At 38.9% G+C, this 20,929-nt stretch overlaps 2 protein-coding genes across 5 annotated transcripts in view; both read left to right on the top strand.

Moving 5' to 3' along the window:
- The window catches only part of LOC127867791 (uncharacterized), a 97,528-nt gene that overhangs the window by 72,917 nt on the left and 3,682 nt on the right, over positions 1-20,929 (top strand). The gene's annotated exons all lie outside the window — the stretch shown is intronic.
- LOC127867793 (aquaporin AQPAn.G-like) lies at positions 8,304-17,761 on the top strand. Its single transcript, XM_052409248.1, has 7 exons — positions 8,304-8,433; positions 10,741-10,967; positions 11,953-12,140; positions 13,890-14,094; positions 15,181-15,261; positions 16,654-16,765; positions 16,893-17,761. The coding sequence occupies exons 2-7, from the start codon at positions 10,746-10,748 to the stop codon at positions 16,982-16,984; spliced, it is 900 nt and encodes a 299-aa protein (XP_052265208.1). The 5' UTR covers positions 8,304-8,433; positions 10,741-10,745; the 3' UTR covers positions 16,985-17,761.

Here is a 20,929-nt window from a genome sequence, read left to right as displayed (position 1 = left end):
TAAAACAAATATAACTTATCGCTTGATCACACGCATCCTTGCTTTTCAATAACCAATGCAATTACTTTCTTTTGCAAAACTAGGATTCACTTATTCTTGATGTTGAAGTTAAAAAACTGGTTTGACGGGTGATCCAGACATGTTTCTGCGTATGAATGACTGATTATTATGTCATTTAACTTTTATGGCTTTTAGTGGGGAGATAATCTTGGATGTGTGTGAAATATGACTTAAAATACCCTGCTTGTTTGACCACCTCAACAAAGTTGTTTGCTTTATTCTGCATCGATAGATGATAAATAATTTATTTTTGGTATAAATAAAATGAAATATAAAACGTAAGTAACGTTGATACATTTATAAACTAAACATCGGTAGGATTTAACTGTGAAGTTTCTACGTTCGTGCAGGTTTATTTACCTTTCTGGCGTGTTGTCGTGTTGGTGAATTCAAATCCCGTCAAGTGTCGTTCTGGAAGGTAGATGTGTCGTTCTGGAAGGGAGATGTGTCATTCTTTCGCGATGTTGTGGTTGCGGCTTTAAAGGTCGCAGCCACACAAAAACGACGAATATACCCGCCCGAACGAAGATACTACGGCAATACGACAATTATGTGACATGTGTCCTGATGCAGTTAGACCACCAACATTTTCAGTCAGAATGATGCATCTCTAGCGCCCTCACGCAAACACAGCAAAATACGACCTCTAAGAACGAAAATTCAGAAGGCACGAAATAAGCGTGTTCTTGCGACCATTTTTGACATGCAAAACAATATGTAGATATAACGTGTCGGTATTGCGGCTGCTGCTAATAATTGATGGTCATATGTGGATGGTTGATGGGTGGATGGGTGGGCGGATGAAAGGAAGTGTAGATGGATTGGAGGGCGTGTGGACGGTATGATGGGTGGATGAGTGGATGGGTGGGTGGGTGGATTGGTGGATGGATTGGTGGATTGGTTGATGGGTGGATTAGGTGGATGGATGGTTTGCAGGGTGTCGGTAATGATAATAATTGGACTAGATAAGAGAGAATATAGAATATGTACCGCTGCAACCGTGTTCTATGTTATGATCGCTTCAACCAGACATCGAACACACAAAGGTGTTTAATACCGAAAGTGTGTTGACAACAAAGTGCATTGCAACAGTAGTCTTTATTAGCTTACCGTGAGTTGTTTCTAAATATGTTGCTAAACATTTGATAATGTAAATAGCAAAAATTTAATACATTTCGTTACCGCTTGGTTGTTTATCTAATCTTTTAATTCAGCATGTCAGTCATTATATAATAAACATTTGGAACCATGCTCGTTCTATCAAAAACTAATTAGCATTGGTACACTACAGTATGTAAAAGGACCTGTCATATTATACTATTAAGCATTGAACCCAATCGTGATGATGTAACTAGTTTGCTTTGTTTGCTTAGTTTGCTTAGCCTTTATCAGCGACACACACAGTTTGCGAAACGAAAACAGACTTAAAGATGTGTTCACAAGATTTATTATCGAATCCCGAATAAATACCAATTTGCTTTGCAATAATAGTTCACGTTTTGCATCAAATAAGAAACGTATTTATATAGTACATACATTCATGCCGTTTACTTGTCAACTACAATTTGAAAGAACGCATTTGAATCCCGGGTATATTAAGTTCAAGTTTTGCAACACTGCGTTTTCAAGCTAGGTTATATTGATTTTATAAAATCTTTAAAAAAATACACACAATAATTCTTTGAAACGAAAAGTCGTGCTTTGTTCATAATCAAATAAACAGTATTTAAAAAGCTAATAGGTTATTAATTTTTAAGCCATTAAGTATTAAATCTGGCGACTTAAAATAATAACTACTTTTGTTTCAAAATACCGAAATAATATTCGCGTCATCACTAAAATGCTTTTTTAATTAATCTGTATTTACTTGTTTCATAGCTTATAAGTCTGTTTATTGTTTTGTACGTTTTGCTGATTGTATCTTAAATGCACCGAATACTTTATTTAACAGAACATTGTTTATGAATTTCAAATGCTGATCAATTTGCTTTCACTGATGGTTTCTTTTGATGTGTATTGGATCGTTTCGTGAGGAACCATTGTTACACCAATCAAAGTAATTGTGAATCCCCGTTCAACACTGTGCACAACAATGTGAACTAATCCTTCAATAGGAAGAGTAAACCACTACTTGAGATACATTCAGGGGTTTTACTACCTCTACCTCTACATCTTTAACATATAACTAACTATCCTAACTAAGGACAATACCTAAGAGAGGAAAATAGACTATTTGCTTCTGCTGTAAAATTATAGGATTTTTAGTAAACTGATAATTTATGCTATAACTGAATAGATCCTGGACGAGCCCCCAAATGTGAAAGGGTCGTTTCGTGCACGGGTTCCTTTACTATATACCTCGAGGAAGATTATAATAAATAATAAATTGTAAATGGTCGTTGTAACTCATTTATTTCAACTATTATGACTATACTAAATATCAGAGTATGTAAACCTGAAATATATAGCTGTATTATGAGTACAGATGAAAGAGTTAGCAGGATTAAACTGACTACCTAGCCCAACTGGTCGGAAGGCCGACCTAAACTTACGTGTGTGTATATCAGAGTTTATTTACAGGTCCTACTTGCCTCTTCACGAGGTATTTGCAGCTCGACCTGAAGACCGAAACGTACATTATTAAATAAAGTTTACACAACAAAATATATAAACTTTATATAACTACAACAATATACATCAAATAGTTATAAAATGGAAAAATACTTATAATATTGTTGACATCTGTTTCTACTGCTGTTTTTCAAAAGAATCTTCACACATTTGTTCGAACGGAATTGTGTGAGGTCAATTACCAAGTTTCATAACTCTGATCATCAACTTGGAAACTTAATATCGGTTACTCCATTTTGAAATTTGTAAAGATGAGAGTCCAATTTAAACTTCAAAATGTGCATTTGCACACTATAGACAGGTAAAAATAATCATTAAGCCATTTATGCCTAGCGTCTAGAAAAAGGCCCTTGGCAAACAGCGTAGACCCAGACGAGACGCCGCATCATGCGGCGTCTCATCTAGGTCTACGCTGTTTGCTCAAAGGAATTTCTGTAAGAAATATTCTAAATATAGAAATAAATATAATAGACATCCCAAATTTTGGAAATAAATTGATCCAATTAAGAAGGATGGGAGAGTCCACTAGGCACAAATGGGTTAAGCTAGTGTTTCAGGCATGGATAGAAGGATTTCGTTTGAACTGAACGCATGTTTTTACCATATTAAAATGACTACATGTATTAGGAGAAGTGTGTTCATTATAGTTTTAAAGTTTTTCGGTAAGCTAGATTCTAAGAAATATATTAAAGGATTTCATTGAAACATAAAACATGTATTTTACATATTAGTTTTAACCTATTTATTGTGTGTGTATCAGAGTTTATTTACAGGTCCTACTAGCCTCTTCACGAGGTCTTTGTAGCCCGACCTGTACCTATTTATTTTAGCTTTATTACATTTATATAGGATCTAGCACGAGTTGTCATATCATACCATATTTTATTAAACGAGTTCAGGAATTTTGTTAGTAAGCGAGCCTTTGGTGAGCTTACTAACGAATTTCCTGGACGAGTTTAATAAAAAATGGTATGAAATGACAACGCGTGTCAGATCTTTTTATCACATGCTTTTAAATGAGCACATTCAATAAATATTTACGCAAACAATGATAAATCCCGAATGTTGTTTACGTTAAGTGACGTCATTTGACGTTGCAACCTCATTTCAGCAAAATAACAAAGTACGATTGGGCAATCGAACGTAAACTAAGCCAATAAAAACGCTTAAAAAGTATATTACACATGTGTAAGATATAGAGAATACATGTACATCGTTGGTGCGGATGTGGAGAAAGCTTATCCGGTGAGGCTTAGAAAAAGAAAATAGGGCGAGCTTTAGCGAGCCCCCTGGGGGGTAACTTCCTATATACGGTTATATAGGGGTGTGCCAATTTTTTGGGGTGTGTTTTTCGACTAAAATTATAGATACGGAACATAGGCGCTCGATGTCAATGTTTATAATTATATTTATTATTTTTTTTAATTATTTTTTTTATTATTTTGTGTTTAGTTACCCGTTGTTTATTATAATGCATACACATACTAAATCAATACAAATCTTCCGACAAAACGTCTGCTTAAAAAAAAGTTCGACTATGTACATAAAAATTGACAAGGTAAATCACTCGCCATTTTCTGAAGCAACGGAAGTGCATCATTATGCATAATTAAATCGCTGTCACCCCGCTTGCTTATTGAAATGCGCGCGCAGGCCGGGAACCTCGCTAATTATACACAATAAACAGCAACTAAGCGCCAGATTGATTTTTGACGTGCTTATTTTCTGGAAATCACCATGGCAGACGAAATCAAGGTAAACAATTGGTAAGGAATGATTCATATGTATGCAATTTACAATATATTTTGTTGATTGCCCCATTAATTGAGTGAAACAATAGTTACAAGGATTTATCACATCGTCTGTGGATGTTTCTGTTGAAACTGAAAGTAGGTAGAGAAAGAGCGAGGTTCCCGGCCTGCGCGCGCATTTCAATAAGCGAGCGGGGTGACAGCGATTTAATTATGCATAATGATGCACTTCCGTTGCTTCAGAAAATGGCGATAGATTTACCTTGTCAATTTCTATGTACATAGTCGAACTTTTTTAAGCAGACGTTTTGTCGGAAGATTTGTATTGATTTAGTATGTGTATGCATTATAATAAACAACGGGTAACTAAAAACAAAATAATAAAAAAATAAATAAAAAAATAAATAAATATAATTATAAACATTGACATCGAGCGCCTATGATACGGATATGGTTTTGAGCATCAAAGTATAGATATGGGTGTGTATCAGAAATGTGCTTGTATATATGCATATAGATTTGAAAGTATCAGTATAAAAATGGGTATGATAAATGTCATTTTTCATATAAATGGGTATCAATCAGTAGCGAGAAAGATGCAGAAAGTTGACTGTTTTTATCTTTTGCTTGCCATGTGTCCAGTTTATTAAATTCTAGTACTGAAATGGGTCCAGTTTATCAAAATTCTTGTATCGAAATGGGTCCACTTTCTCAATGGTATCGTATACAAATGGGTCTGCTTTTTCAAAAATCTTGTATCAAAATGGGTCTACTTTATCAGAGTTCCGGTATAAAAATGTGTCTCATTTTGGAAGTCTCAGCGGAACACCCATTGCCAAAAATTTGGGCAGTTACCCCCCCCCCCCCCCCGCCGCCCCCCCCCCCCGCCCGCCCCCCCCCCCGGGAGCGAGCGCTTTTTTTCTTTTTCGGGCCGAACCGGATAATCTTTCTCCATTGCGGCACCAACCATGTATTCTATTTATCCTGCTTCATGACGTTGACACATTTTATCAAAGACAAATGATAAATTGACATAACATTATAATTGTTCTTGTCGAGCGTCCTACATGTTCACAACATTCCAGACGACCGAATAACTACCGATTGTGTCACGTAAAAAATAGTTCCACTTTAAACTGTTCCTTTTAATACTTTCCTATTGAAAATATGAGAAGAAATAAAAAACGAATCGAGAATATGATATAATTCTTGGTAAAAAATGAAAAAAAAAATGCAGCAGCAAAACAAAAACTAAATTGTATTAACCTTAATGACAACTTTAGTCCATTGATTATAGTTATAGGCCCTAACACTAAATTTACAACGATTTTCACATCCATTTTTGTTCTTCCATTCCTTTGTCGGAATCCGTTTTCTGTTTTTTTTTTCCATCCTTAATATTGAAATGTACTTTAAACCACACTATTTTTTTATTTGTATCGAATGCTTACCACTCTGACTCAAAACCCGATTTACGAAATACTAATCCTGCCGTAGCGAATTATTTTATTTCTATCGAATTAAACAATTATGAATGACAAACACAATCCGAAATACATTAATGATTAGTTCGATGCTTCATTTTTTTTAAAATACTGTTAAAACCACCATGTCAAAATTGTTGTCCCTAAAATCCTGAGAGAAACTATGTTTTGTCTGAGAAATGACGTCATTAATTGCGTAATCAAGTAAATGAAAATGATAAATACGGAAGGCTGGTTTGGTAATATATTTTAAAGAAGAAAAAATGATGATATATAATGTAACGATAACATTCATGATGCGTCCCAATAAACTCCAAAGGTCAATTATAAGAACATGTTAATCGTCACAGCGTGCGTAGGAATACACCACTTCCTGTTGACCGGAGATAGGAAAATGTATTCGACACTGCTTTATTTGGTCAATTTTTGCAACAGAGGCAGGATAAAAATATATTCGTAATAGTTAAATTACATGGGAAACAGGGTATGGCATGTGATAAAAAGCCTAAGGCTTGTTTGAAACGTGCCCGTGTCCTTTGGACAAGAACCAGTACTTGGTGTCTATGGGGGAGATATAAAGAACGCTCCCCCAGTGAGGATCGAACCCTTGACCGTATTACAATGACCGCGCCAAAGGTCAAACAAAAGGGGAATGTATGGGCATCCGTTTCCAAGTTTCCAATGGACACATGTCCTGTGAAGGAGTTCGCGAAATATGCCTAAAAGAACATAATACGAGGACCTCCTACGGAATCCGGATAGTGCCATCTTTAATCTCGCCCTTTTTCCATCAAGGGTGACACTAGACACACGAAGCGATACACGAAATTGTGCGCGACAGTCGCGGCGACGCACGATAATTTGCGCACCAGTTGCGGCAACGCACGCTATTTTGCGCGACAGTCGCGGAGACGCACGATATATTTAACACGATATATCGCCCTTGTGTGCGTAGCCCAAAAGGCGATATATCGTGTTAAATATATCGTGCGTCGCCGCGACTGTCGCGAAAAATATCGTGCGCCTGTCGCGAAAAATATCGTGTACCGCTTCGTGTGTCGTATCTCGCGTTCAAATGGTGACACTAGACACATGAAGCGACGCACGCTATTTATCGCGACGATTGTCGCGCAAAATATCGAGTATCGCTTCGTGTGTTTAGTGTCCCGGTCTGAAATTAGACCGCGATACACGAGATTCGGATAATATGGGCGATATTTGAATAATAAACTATCGTGCGTCGCCGCGACTGTCGCGAAAAATATCGTGCGTTGCCGCGTCTGTCGCGAAAAATATCGTGTATCGCTTCGGTACACGATATTTTTCGCGACAGTCTCGGCGCAAGATATTTTTGCGACAGACGCGGCGACGCACGATTTTTTTGCGACTGTCGCTGCGACGCACGCTAGTTTGCGCGACAGTCGCGGCGAAGCACGATATATTTAATACGATATATCGCCTTTTGGGCGACCTACACCAGGGCGATAGATCGTGTTAAATATATCGTGCGTCGCCGCGACTGTCGCGCAAAATAGCGTGCGTCGCCGCGACTGTCGCGCAAAAATATCGTGTACCGCTTCGTGCGTCTAGTGTCGCCCTTGATGAAAGAAGAGCGAGATTATTGATGGCTCTATCCGGATTCCGTAACCTCCTGATTGCATTTTTTTTCTTGTTCCTTAAAAAGTCATTTGTAAACCTACCGTTTAACAAACATGCGTCTGGGGGTATTTTATTACTGTACACATCAAATTAACACACTTGAAATCTAACATTCGATCATTAATAAAATCTAATGAGCAATAAAAGAATTGTCCAAATTACCATTTTTATTAAATAGTGAATGTATTCGTTGGATCCTGGATGGATTCCTTGGACAACCCCCTTATACAATCCATCAGACAGTGGTCGATGACCACTTTAACAACCCTCTTCGTTGCTGTTTGTTTGTCTTTAAAGAAGGTGGACAAATAAAGCAGCAATTCAATAAAGTCGCGTTCGGGATATATTGGCCTAATGCATGTGCATAAAGTGTCATTACAAATTGGCCTGTGCAATCCGCAAAGGCTAATCAGGGACGATACTTTCTGCTTTTTTGAAAAAATTAGTTCCAATGAGGCATGTCCGAAACGAAAATCTAATGTAGGCGGAAAGTGTCGTCCCTCAAAAGCTTTACGGACTGCCCAGGCTAATGAGGGATGACACTACGCACATGCATTAGGACCAGTTTTTCCGAACGCAGCTCAATTTAATACGAGAACGTGGCACACATTTGGTTTCAGTTATCAGGTGAAATACATAGGTAGCAAATTTATGGCTATAATAACATAGCTATAAATAAAAGACCGTTGAGTAGAGTACTAGTTCATGCACGGTGACAATTTAACAACAGGAATCGGCGACGCGGACATTTGTGGCGGTCATGATTTACGTGACACACTTATATTCAAAGCTCGCGACTTGTATGCCTTCAGAGTTCTTTCAGTAGCATACACTAAAGGGTACGAAATGTGAGTAATTTATGTACAAATATTTTTTATTAAATTGTTAATTCATATAATTTTGTCTCTGATACAAAGTAGCTTTAGCTTTGACGTCATTTCGCTTTTTCTGTTTCATAGTTGCGCTTTCTTAAACCTTCATTTTGTTGTGTTGTATTTGGTAACGATTATATTAGTTGCAAATTGTACGTATTGTATCATGTTGTTGCTTTTTACACCTAGAAGACATGTAAGGGCCCGAAATGAAGTATTGTTAATAGAAATCAGAGCGTATATGTTCGTGTAACGATTTTTAAAAAGTCTAGATCCATTTATTTACTTTAATGGAACAAATGCGTACTATCATTAAGAGAATTTAATTCAAAATGCACGCATTTAGTTTAGTATATATAAATGATTTGTTGTTTTATTTGAATTGCATTAAACCAGTCTGTGTACCAACAATATCGATTTGATACCATCATTTGTATAGTTGTTACTATGGAATAACCTTTTTATGATGTAACATTACGTGTAAACGATGTAAAACTTAATTTTTGTTGACGACAAACAGCACACACAAGCCCCCGTGGGTCGTTACATCAAACAACATAAATGGGCTAATATTGCGCGCTTCCAATATTATAGCTGCCATCTGCCACAGCAACACATTCAACCCTAATTACTGATGTTCCCAATCGGATTTGCGCTGAAGATTGTCATTTTACGGGCTTGAAGAAAACGAAATGCTACGTGGTCAAAGCCCGAGTTATCTTTACGTGATCTTTATGTTTTCTTAAATCAGCATGTTAACCATTATACGAATTTAATCTTTGTAGCATTATTTACCATATCAAATTTTACATCTATTGTTTTTAAACATACTGAAGTCCACGTATTTTCTCTTTTTAAATGACCATACTCGTTTTGTGTTGTCATAATAAGAATTACATCTACAATATTCCAACGTCCTTTTTCACCAAAAGCAAATGTCACGTTAAGTCTAACTTTTTAACATCGAAAACAATCACACATAAACCCCAAATTTTGATCTTCAAATTTAAATAGTGCCCGAAATCCGATGTCTAATGGTTAAGGAATTAGTGTATTAAGATTGTGGATCACATACATACTTAGTTTAAGAGTCGCTGAATAATAATTTATGTTACCTACAATCTTCAAGTGCGGTTAGCCCTACATCCGATAAAAAGAAATAACACTATATCTTCGATCGTTGCAAATGGAAGACAGGCTTATTTACTGCAATGCTATTTTGCGCACGCTGATATATACAAACATGCTTGATTCATAAATGGTTGTTATGGAAACTATTTCTCAAAACATAGTAAGGGTACTTATCTTAAATGTAGGCGAATGCCGGATCGCCCTTATAGGACAGCACGACTTTCGTGCATCGCTAAATATCATGTAAGGTTAACAAAGTTATCAAACATACGTTCAAACACAGCCGGCATAGCCAGAATTCTCTTGCTAAACTCAGGCTCCATTTTCGTGTCAAGTTGACTAAAACTAGCAGTACATAAGGCGACAGAACATGTCAACCACAAATAATATTGTGACAAAACATATCAACCACGTAAAATATTGCGACAGAACATGTCAACCACGTATAATATTGTGACAGAACATGTCAACCACGTATAATATTGTTACAAAACATGTCAACCACGTATAATATTGTGACAGAACATGTCAACCACGTATAATATTGCGACAGAACATGTCGAACACGTATAATATTGTGACAAAACATGTCAACCACGCATACTATTTTGACAGAACATGTCAACCACGTATAATATTGCGACAGAACATGTCAACCACGTATATTATTGTGACAGAACATGTCAACCACGTATAATATTGTTACAAAACATGTCAACCACGTATAATATTGTGACAGATCATGTCAACCACGTATAATATTGAGACAGAACATGTCAACCACGTATAATATTGTGACAGAACATGTCAACCACGTATAATATTGTGACAGAACATGTCAACTACGTATAATATTGTTTTGCCGTCGGGTAAGGCATGGATCATTATTTGTGAGTGATTATAGTAAACATGTTTTTACATTACCGAATAAAAGTATCCACTATATATTATTTTGTACTGTACTACTAATATTTTAAGCTATAACTGAAAGAGAATTGTATTGCTCTTCGAAAAACGTCCACTTAACTAATAACATTCCTTTCATTTAAAATCTGTCTGATCAAAGCAATGCCATCCACGATACATTGTACGATGAAGCGGTCGGTTTCACATGAACGGCGCCCTTTCGAATGCAGCTATGTTTTATTGCAGCGACAATGGACAGCTACTTTCTGTACATCGCGTCCCGATTGGAAAAATTGCGACGTGACAAAGACGCCAACAACCGCTCTGGAAGTTGGTTTGGCGAGCTCAAACAGTTGCAGTTCTGGCGCGCTGTGGCGGCCGAGTGTGTAGCGACTCTTTTTGTCGTGTTCGTCGGCACGATGTCAAAAGTGGACATAACGCAGCCTGTTGACGTCACGATCAAGTTCATTCGGGTATCTGTCTTAAATACAATAAGAAACATCGAACTTCTATCGTTGCTTGTAAGCATTTCGAAATTTACACTTTCAAAGTCGCCGGACCCAGAAACGGCAAAACAGGTATTAGCACAGCATACACATATTCGCCAAATACTTTGTTCCCATACATAAGAACACTGGTTTCCGATTTTCTTCGACGTCACAATAACGTTCCAAAATTGACCGTTAATTTATGAGCCTCGATCTGGGAAAACCAGGTTTAATGCATGTGTGTTAATTGTAGTACCGGATTAGCCTGTGCAGTCCGCACATGATAATTAATGACGGTAATATCCGCCTAAATGGGATTTTTCGTTTAAAGGAAATCTCTTCTTAGCGAAAATAATGCCCCGCGGAAAGTCCAGCTCAGCGGAAAATCCCAGAGTGACCTTCATATGCAGATAAGCAGGAGACGATGTCAATCATGATGCGTCGTTTATTTGTTGAATTCTGCGTTGGATAGGCAGATTTAAGCAATAAATCGTCTGCTGATCCAGAGTTGGGCGATGTTACAGTTTTGTTGATAAAGATTTTGTTTATCTTTTTACAGTGCTAGCAATCTTATACAAGGCGCGTCGTCTTAATATTATTTACAACTGCAAATAACATGTGAACCTGATTGATATACATACATATAGGCCGCGCTCTGTGAAAAGGGGTTTTAATCATGTGCGTAAAGTGTCGTCCCAGATTAGCCTGTGTAGTCCGCACTGGCTAATCAGGGACGATACTTTCCGCTTTTATGATACATTTCGAAACAAATCAGTGTAGTCAGAAATTATCGTCTCTGATAGCTTGTGCGGACTGCATAGGATAATCTGGGATAACACTTTACACACATGCATGAAACCCCCTTTTCACAGAGCGCGACTCATGTCGTGTTTCAAGATATAGTTTAATCCTTGACCAATTCCTTACTATTTCGTGAAATAAATATTATTTAAATATGAACTTTTTGCAGGTCGGTTTGACATTCGGCCTGATTACAACCGTGTGCATCCAAATTATCGGTCACGTGTCCGGTGGTCACATGAACCCAGCCGTCTCCATAGCAATGGCGGTTGCCATGGAGATCAGTCCGCTTCGTGCCGTCATGTACACAGCTGCCCAGTGCCTCGGTGGAATGCTGGGATCCCTACTGTTGAAGGGGTAAAAATGCTTCACTTCTTTGAATTTAATATTTGGCCGCGCTATGAGAGAGTCAGGCTTCATTCATGAGCGGAAAGTGTCGTCCGCACAGCCTAATAAGGGACGACTCTTTCCGTCGTAATTATATGATAGCGGAACGTGACGCCATTGATTAAACTGATGCATAAAACAAAGTTTGTCCAGAACGGGACTCATATGTTTAGTTTGTAAAAAACAACAGATGTGTTTGTCAGAAACACAGTGCCTGTGTGTATTTCAGAGTTTATTTACAGGTCCTACTGGCCTCTTCACGAGGTTATAGTAGCCCGACCTGCCCCTGTGACCTTTCAGGGGAGAAAGATTAATTTAGAGCCAAAGTAGGTCAAATTTACCCCGGCTTCCCGGGTATTCACCAAAGAAATAATTTAGATCCAAATAGACCAGTGCACGGTGGCCAATGAGACCTTAATGTGCACTGGTAGTAAGACAAACTCAAAAGACAAATTCATGTCTGAACGCAGCACCGCTGCAGCACACAGCTCCGCCTTTATGGCCCACTTGTTGTCATCAGCCGTCGTCTTCATCCCCGAGACAGTTTCCCCAGTGCGTTGAGCGTACTGAGTACCGCTGTCCCGGGGTCCCTCTCTAAAGCCACCCCCTCGATGTTCTGGGTGTATGTCGCCCCAGGTCCGTCCCGTATGTCCCCCACACTGGTGGTCTCGCTGTCCCGCCGTCCCCGGCCCCCTTCAGACGGGACCTCTGGCAGGTCCGGGCCGGCGAACTCTCGACGATAAACAGCGGGTGACAAGTCCGCTGCATCTTGGAGAAGACAGCAATCCCAGCAGTGTGGAAGACGTCCGGCTCGAGGGTGACGGACTCTGCTGGATTAGCAGAGCCACCCGCAGAAGTTCCCCTCTATAAGGAAATATGTACAGGTGAGAAAATCTTCTGCGGGCGACTCTCGCCTCGGTCGCGACGCGCACGCTCCAGCAGCTGACCGAGAAAACACAGTGCCTCCTATTGCGCCGCTTTCAAATAAAATTTCAATATATCATTTGTCAGGTTTAGAAATTATCTCCCTTTAAAAGCTCATTACTTCCCTTGGATTGTATTTTTTGACTTTTGACCTTGAAGGATGACCTTGAATTTTCACCACTCAAAATGTGCAGCTACATGAGATACACATGCATGCCAAATATCAAGTTGCTATCTTCAATATTGCAAAAGTTATCGCAAAACTTTAACCTAGGTTAAAGTTTTGGGACAGAATAACAGACAGACAGGCCAAAAACAATATGCCCCCGATCATTCGATCCGGGGGCATAAAAATGCGTGATTCCTCAATAATTTATGATTGTCATTTGGAATGTGTAATATGGACATACCGCTTCAGGTTGGGTCAAACATCTATGAAACCAGTTTAAGTCACGCATTTCCGGGGAAGGGGGGGGGGCGCTATTACTATAATTCCTTCTCAATTTAAACAAGCCCCATCTGCCAGAGCCGTATTCATCAATCCACTCCTAGACATAATAGACTAAACTCCAATGAAAATACGCCCAACGTTTGAACATATACAGGCTTTCACTGGTGATTATGACATTGGCAAAATGTTCTACGAGAAAAATGATGTAGATATACAAGTATGCGGTTAATGCCAAGTTTGAATAAAATAATTATTTAATATTCCCATTAAAGGAATATTCTTTATTTTCTAGACTTAAGTCTAAGAATTGTTTGGTAAAAACGGACCAAAGAGTGTTGTTCCAGGGTGACACCCAGTTATCTCCATGGTAACCTGGCTGTGACGAGAGTCCACGAGGGGCTTAGTGGCGGCCAGGGGTTTGCTTGCGAGTTCGTATTCACCTTCCTCCTGCTCACCTCCATATTTGCCTGCACGGACACGAACAGGACCCTGTGTGGCAGCCCTGCCCTCGGTATCGGCATCACTGTCGGCGTCATTCATCTCGCCGGGGTGCGTCTTACTGTAGCATACGTAGCGACAATAGTAACTAAATAGTATACTAATAAAAGTCGTTCGGATAGCGATATTATTCCATTCATTAACTAATCATCATACTTGCGGAAATACGAATAGCACAGGGACGTCTGTATGAAGGCCCCGATGCTGCTTTATACTCACCATGCGCAGGATATTGTAAAGCCGATATCAATGACAATGCTCCGCGCAATGGGGACACTTGGCTTAATGCATGTGAGTAAAGTATCGCCCCAGATTAGCGTGTGTAATCAACAACGGCTTATCAGGGACGTATTTTTCCGCTGTTATCCTTTTGTCGTTTTAAGTCATCTCTTCCGAAAATCCATGCAAAACGTTATACGGACTGCACATGCTGATCTGGGTTGACGTTTTACGTACATGCAATAAGCCTCGTTTTCCCAGAACGCGACATAAATAATTATAAGCATGCACAATTGTTCGACTCTTGTCTGTTTCGTTTCGGTCATTGCACTTGAAAGATTTTGCTACCACTTAATAGAGAACGTTTGAGTTAAGTATCATTTCCGATTCCACGTGTCTGAGTTGGTTCACAGAATAAAATATGTATAAGTACATAGAAATGTTCGTTGGGTGGATATTTACGACAAAACTTAATACATCGATATGCATTTAAGACTCGCTCTGGGAAAACGGGACTTAATGCATTTGCGTTAAGCATCGTCCATGATTAGCCTGTGCTGTTCACATAGGCTAATAAGGGACGATACTTTCAGCATACTTTTTTGTAAACTCTTCATACCACTATGACTGCTCGTACACCGCGGAATGTTTCAAGTGTTTCTCGTTCAAGTGTTTCAGATCCCGTTCACGTGTTTCAGATCCCGTTCACGTGTTTCAGATCCCGTTCACGTATTTCAGATCCCGTTCGTGTGTTTCATATCCCGGTCACGTGTTTCAGATCCCGGTCACGTGTTTCAGATCCAGTTCACGTGTTTCAGATCCCGTTAATTTGTTTCAGATCCCGTTAATTTGTTACAGATTCCGGTTACGTGTTTCAGATTCCTTTTACGTGTTTAAGATCATGTTCACGTGTTTCAGATCCCGTTCACAGGTGCCAGTATGAATCCCGCCCGCTCTTTAGCCTCCGCTGTCGTCTCGCGAGACTTCAGGGATCTATGGGTACGGGCATTTCACATTTATTAGTAAAACGTGCAGCAGTATTTTGGAAATCGCATGTTTTAGAATTTACAACTGATATATATCTTAGCAGAATTAAAATGTACTTTCGGAAAATGAATTTATATGCGTCAATATAATATAAGATGAATGCAATGGCTGGAACACTTATATACTACTAGTATGGTCTAGTGTACGCCTCTCCCACAGATGTACTGGGTGGGACACCACTATACAATGCTCTTGTGTTTGCCTCACCCACAGGTGTACTGGGTGGAGCAACACTATACAATACTCTAGTGCACGCCTTTTTCATAGATGTAATGGGTGGGGCACCACTATACAATGCTCTTGTGTACGCCTTTTCCATAGATGTACTGGGTGGGATACCACTATACAATTATCTTGTGAACGCTTCTCCCACTTGTGAACTGGTCGGGACACCACTACACAATGCTTTTGCGTACGCCTCCCCCCTATGTGTACTGGGTCTGATACCACTATACAATGCTCTTGTGTACGCCATATCCATAGATGTACTGTGTGGGACACCACTATACAATGTTTTGTGAACGCCTCTCCCACTAGTGTACTGAGTGGGATAATACTATACAATACACTTGTGTACGCCTTTCCATAGATGTACTAGGTGGGATACCACTATACAATGCTCTTGCAAACGCCTCTCCCACTGGTGTACTGGGTGGGACACTACTATACAATTCACTTGTGTACCCTTTTCCACAAATGGGCTGGTTGGGACATCACTATACAATACTATTGTGAACGCCTCTCCCACTTGTGACCTGGATGAGACAACACTATACAATGCTCTTGTGTGCGCCTCTCCCACTGGTGAACTGGGTAGGACACCACTATACAATGCTCTTGTGTGCGCCTCTCCCACTGTGGAACTGGGTGGGACACCAATATACAATGCTCTTGTGTGCGCCTCTCCCACTGGTGAACTGGGTGGGACACTACTATACAATGTTCTTGTGTATGCCTCTCTCACTGTGGAACTGGGTGGGACACCACTATACAATGCTCTTTTGTGTGCCTCTCCCACTGGTGAACTGGGTGGGACACCACTATACAATGTTCTTGTGTATGCCACTCCCACTGTGGAACTGGGTGCGACACCAATATACAATGCTCTTCTGTTCGCCGCGTCCACAAGTGTACTGGGCGGGACACTGCTATACAATGTTCTGGTGAACGTCTCTTCCACAAATGTACTGGGTGCGACACCACTATACAATGGCCCTGTAAACACCTCGCCCACAGTTGTTCTTGGTGAGAACCACAATACGATGTTCTTGTGCACGCCTCTCCCACATTTGTTTGGGGGTGGAACACCACTATACAATGTTCTTGTGTATCCCTCTCCCACAGGTGTACTGGGTGGGGCCCGTGCTGGGAGGATGTGTTGCCGCCGGGGTCTACAAGTACATCTTCCTACCGTACAAGGGCTTTGCCACCTTCCCAGAGGCGGAAAAAGAACTGGGTACTGCAAATGTTCTTTTCGATAATATGAAAATTGTCAAGGTTTTCGTCTGTTCACAGTACAGCAATCTGATTATTGTTGAACAAAAATAATCATAATACGTAATTTTAACTTGTTTTTTTTACAGCGAACGCTGCGGACGTGATTGTGATACCCAGGTCTTTCTCCAACGATGACGTTACGAGGATCAAAGGGCGCCTGGAGATATCCAAAATCTGACCGCGTCATGGTGACGTGATTTGCATGAACGCTCACTGTGCTCGGGACTGGTTAGAGTCCTCGTGGCGCACGTGTTTGTCAATCTCTTGTGTATCATTAACCCATTTATGCCTAGTGGACTCTCCCATCCTTCTAAATTGGATCAATTTATTTCCAAAATTAGGGATGTCTAGTATATTTATTTCTATACATGTACTTAGAATATTTCTTACAGAAATTCCTTTAAGCAAACAGCGCAGACCCTGATGAGACGCCGCATCATGCGGCGTCTCATCTGGGTATACGCTGTTTTCCAATTCCTTTTTTCTAGACGCTAGGCATAAATGGGTTAAGATACAATGTGAAACTGTTGAAACTTCATCTGCATACGCTGTGCCTTATTCATTATATATCGTTTTTTGTATTATTACTCTGCGGATTCCTTTATATATATCCGCATAATGCCGTTTCATATCTAAATACAAGTGATGCTAAGTCGTGCATAAATATAACATATATAAATGAGACTGACATTATTTTCTCATAAAACTAAGCTTTCCAAAGATACAGCGCGATGTTTTATTGCATTTTGAACAAAATCAAATTCAATATTTTGCCATCACATGTCAGAGAGTTAAAAATAAAGTGTTTTCTCTTAAAAACTTTCATGCTCCACGTACGTGTCCAAGTTTACAATAAACTGTATAAATAAACAGGTTAATTTTGAGTAAGTACCTTTCTTATAATAAATTACTTATATGTACTTGCATGTAAGAATACTAATCACATAAAACTTTATTAGTTATTTGTTATTTTTTCATTCCTGATAAATAATAACTCTCATGGTGAACATATGGCATTGATATAATACCGAAAAAATCGAGATTAAGAAAGGAAGGCAACGCGAGAAATGGACAAATACGGCTCGTTGTGAAAAGCTGGACTCAATGCATGTGCGTAAAGTGTCGCCTCAGATAAGCTAGTGCAGTCCGCAAGGCTATTAAGGGACGACAGTTTCCACTTCTAAACTTGACGAAAATCCGTTCAAGGCGGAAAATGTCGCCCGTGATTTGCCTGTGCGGACAACACAGGCTAATCTGCGACGCACAAGCATAATGTCCAGTTTACCCAATTTGTAATATTTAAATAAAGCAATCGGTAAACACTGACCTTATTATATAGTTTACCAAATTAACACAAAGTGAAATAAGTTTATTGGAACTTGATCGAAAGCAACTATAGCGTCTTCAATTTTCTTTTTAAGCTCAATGTGTCATTGGAGTCCAGTAATCATTAGGGAGCAGCAGGGGCGGTTCAAGATGGGGAATGCATGCGACGCGCAATCTCACTTCCCAAACTGCGGACAATTTGTATTACGCCACTACTGCGCATTTACGTTAGAGACGCTGACATGATATTTTAAAGTGTTATCGGATAATCCATCCGATAACGCTTTTAAGCTCCGCCCATTAATATCATTTTTAACTCCGCCCACATTTGGGTTCATCATTATTTTGTGCAGCGTACAATGTTTGAATAGTTCCGCCTATACTGAGAACTACTTATTTTGTAGGCTTGGAAAGTTGCTTACGTCATTAAAATGTAAACAAGGAGCGTTAAGTTGGCACACCGCTCAGTAATCGACATCAGCTAAACAAATTACGAATGCTGATCTGGCACAGCACCTGGCTCGACATTTCAGATCAGTATTCATGTTAAAAGTGTTACGGCGAATGCTGAGCCAGCACAACACTCCAGCGCGACAGTCCAAGTCAGCATTCGTTTTTATAGTATTACGGCAAATGCTGAGCCAGCTCAGCACCCCAGCGTGACATTCTAGATCAGAATTCGTTTAAAGAGTGTTACTGCGAATGCTGAACCAGCTCAGCACTTCAGCGCGAGATTCCAGATCATCCTTCGCTTTAAACGTATTACGGCGAATGCTGAACCAGCTCAGCACTCCAGCGCGACATTCCAGATCAGCATTCGTCTTATAAAGGTAACAACGAATGCTTCGCAAGCTCAGCACTCTAGCGCGACATGATAATGATGATAATGATTATTCTGGTTATAATGATGATGATAATGATGCTTATAATGATGATAATAATAATAATGATAATGATGATTATGATAATGGTAATGCCGATGTTGATAATGATAATGATAACAATGAGACCGACGCGTATCCCCACGCCGAATGATTGACCCAGGGGCGCCTTAGGGTTGGTAATGGAGCCATGCAACCCCCATAACTTTTGACCCAGGGGTCAGATCAAAATTCCGAATATTGCACCGTCGCACATATGCTCATAGCTACCATGTGTGTAAGTTTCAAGGTTCTAGTGCTAATAGTGTAGGAAATAGTGGCCAGGACGGACGGACAGACGGCGGAGATAACCACATAGTCCCCACTTTTTTTCCGAAAAGCGTGGGGATAATGATGATCATGACACTGCTGGTGATCATAAAAATGATGGTAATGAAGATAATGCTAGTGATAATGATGTTAATGATTATCATGATAATGGTGATGATACTGATAATGATGATACTTATAATCATTATGATGATAATGTTGATGGTAATGCCGATGTAGATAATGATAATGATATTAATGATAACGATGATAATGATAATGCTGGTGATGATCATGATGATAATTTCAAATTCAGGTCTTGTTCTCTAAATGTACTACTTCTATAAATCTAATGCAATATTCATTTTACACCGTGCGTAAATGGTAGGGAATTTTCAGCTTTACACGCTTAAGGACATAATGTACAAATTACCGATACTTCGCATATATTTGCAAGACCCGCAATGATGATGATGGTATGTAATAATAAACACAATCCCGCAACATTTTCTTTATTATAATAATAAACAAACAATTTAATACTTAATACTTTATGTGTACACTCTTAATCGCTTAATTCTAATATTGTTAAACACTATGTAAACTTCTTAAAATATTCTTATTTATGTGTACATTGCAGATTCCTTTATTATAATAATGCATATACAATGTAAAATTATTCATGTTATCTGATTTATTGGTTCGTTTATAATTTCTAATTTATGTGTAGGTCCCTACTTCATTTTTTGTAATAACACATTCACTAATATAAAATGTTTAAACTTTTTTTAATTATTTGTACTTGTATTTTTTTCATTTCATACATAACATAATGTAAAACTCTTGATACTTTTTTATTCATTACATTTTTGTGTATTCTCAATTCACAGGAATTTTAGAAAAATTTACCAATCAAAGCAACATTTTACTGATTTTCATATTTTTTTTTCTCTTACATAATGCTATATATTTCTAATACATACACATTTACATATCTTCTAAACAATTGTTTAATCATGACGTCTTTTTACTTTCTATTTCTAAAATATAGTTTGGAAATTTCCCTCCCATTATTTTATAATTAATAATTGCCATCATTTAATTGAACAACTGACCTTTTTCATCCTTTGTTCGTAACCGGTGATCTCGTTGTAGTGGTTTTACTTCTGGTTCGATCCTGGCCACGGCACCAAAACATATATCGGTCGCATAATAACACATATACAATAACTTGCAGAATAGTTCTGAATTCTTTATTTAGTATTTAAAACACAATTCTACCTAGTCAATAACATTTTAATCAATTAATACAACTTCCAGGTTATGACGAAATCCGCCCACCCGTGGATGCCCTATTACGACTGCCCTTACAACAAAATGAAATAGTTCTTAGCCTTTACAAATATAAAATAAAGTGAGGTTAATTATATCTGTTTGATAAGTGCATTGTGTCATCTAATATGAAGACCAACATCAATTTACCATGTAATCTTGTCACAATCTGTAGTTAAACAACATAGATGCACTCGCATGCATTTACTGCTCCGAGGCTATATTGACGTTAACATAAGCCATCCGATATGAAGACAACCGCCAATTCACCGTGT

Source organism: Dreissena polymorpha, chromosome 2, assembly GCF_020536995.1.
Source record: "Dreissena polymorpha isolate Duluth1 chromosome 2, UMN_Dpol_1.0, whole genome shotgun sequence".
NCBI lineage: Eukaryota > Metazoa > Mollusca > Bivalvia > Myida > Dreissenidae > Dreissena > Dreissena polymorpha.
Note: the sequence above shows the minus strand (reverse complement) of the source record. Positions and strands in the feature narration are given on the sequence as shown.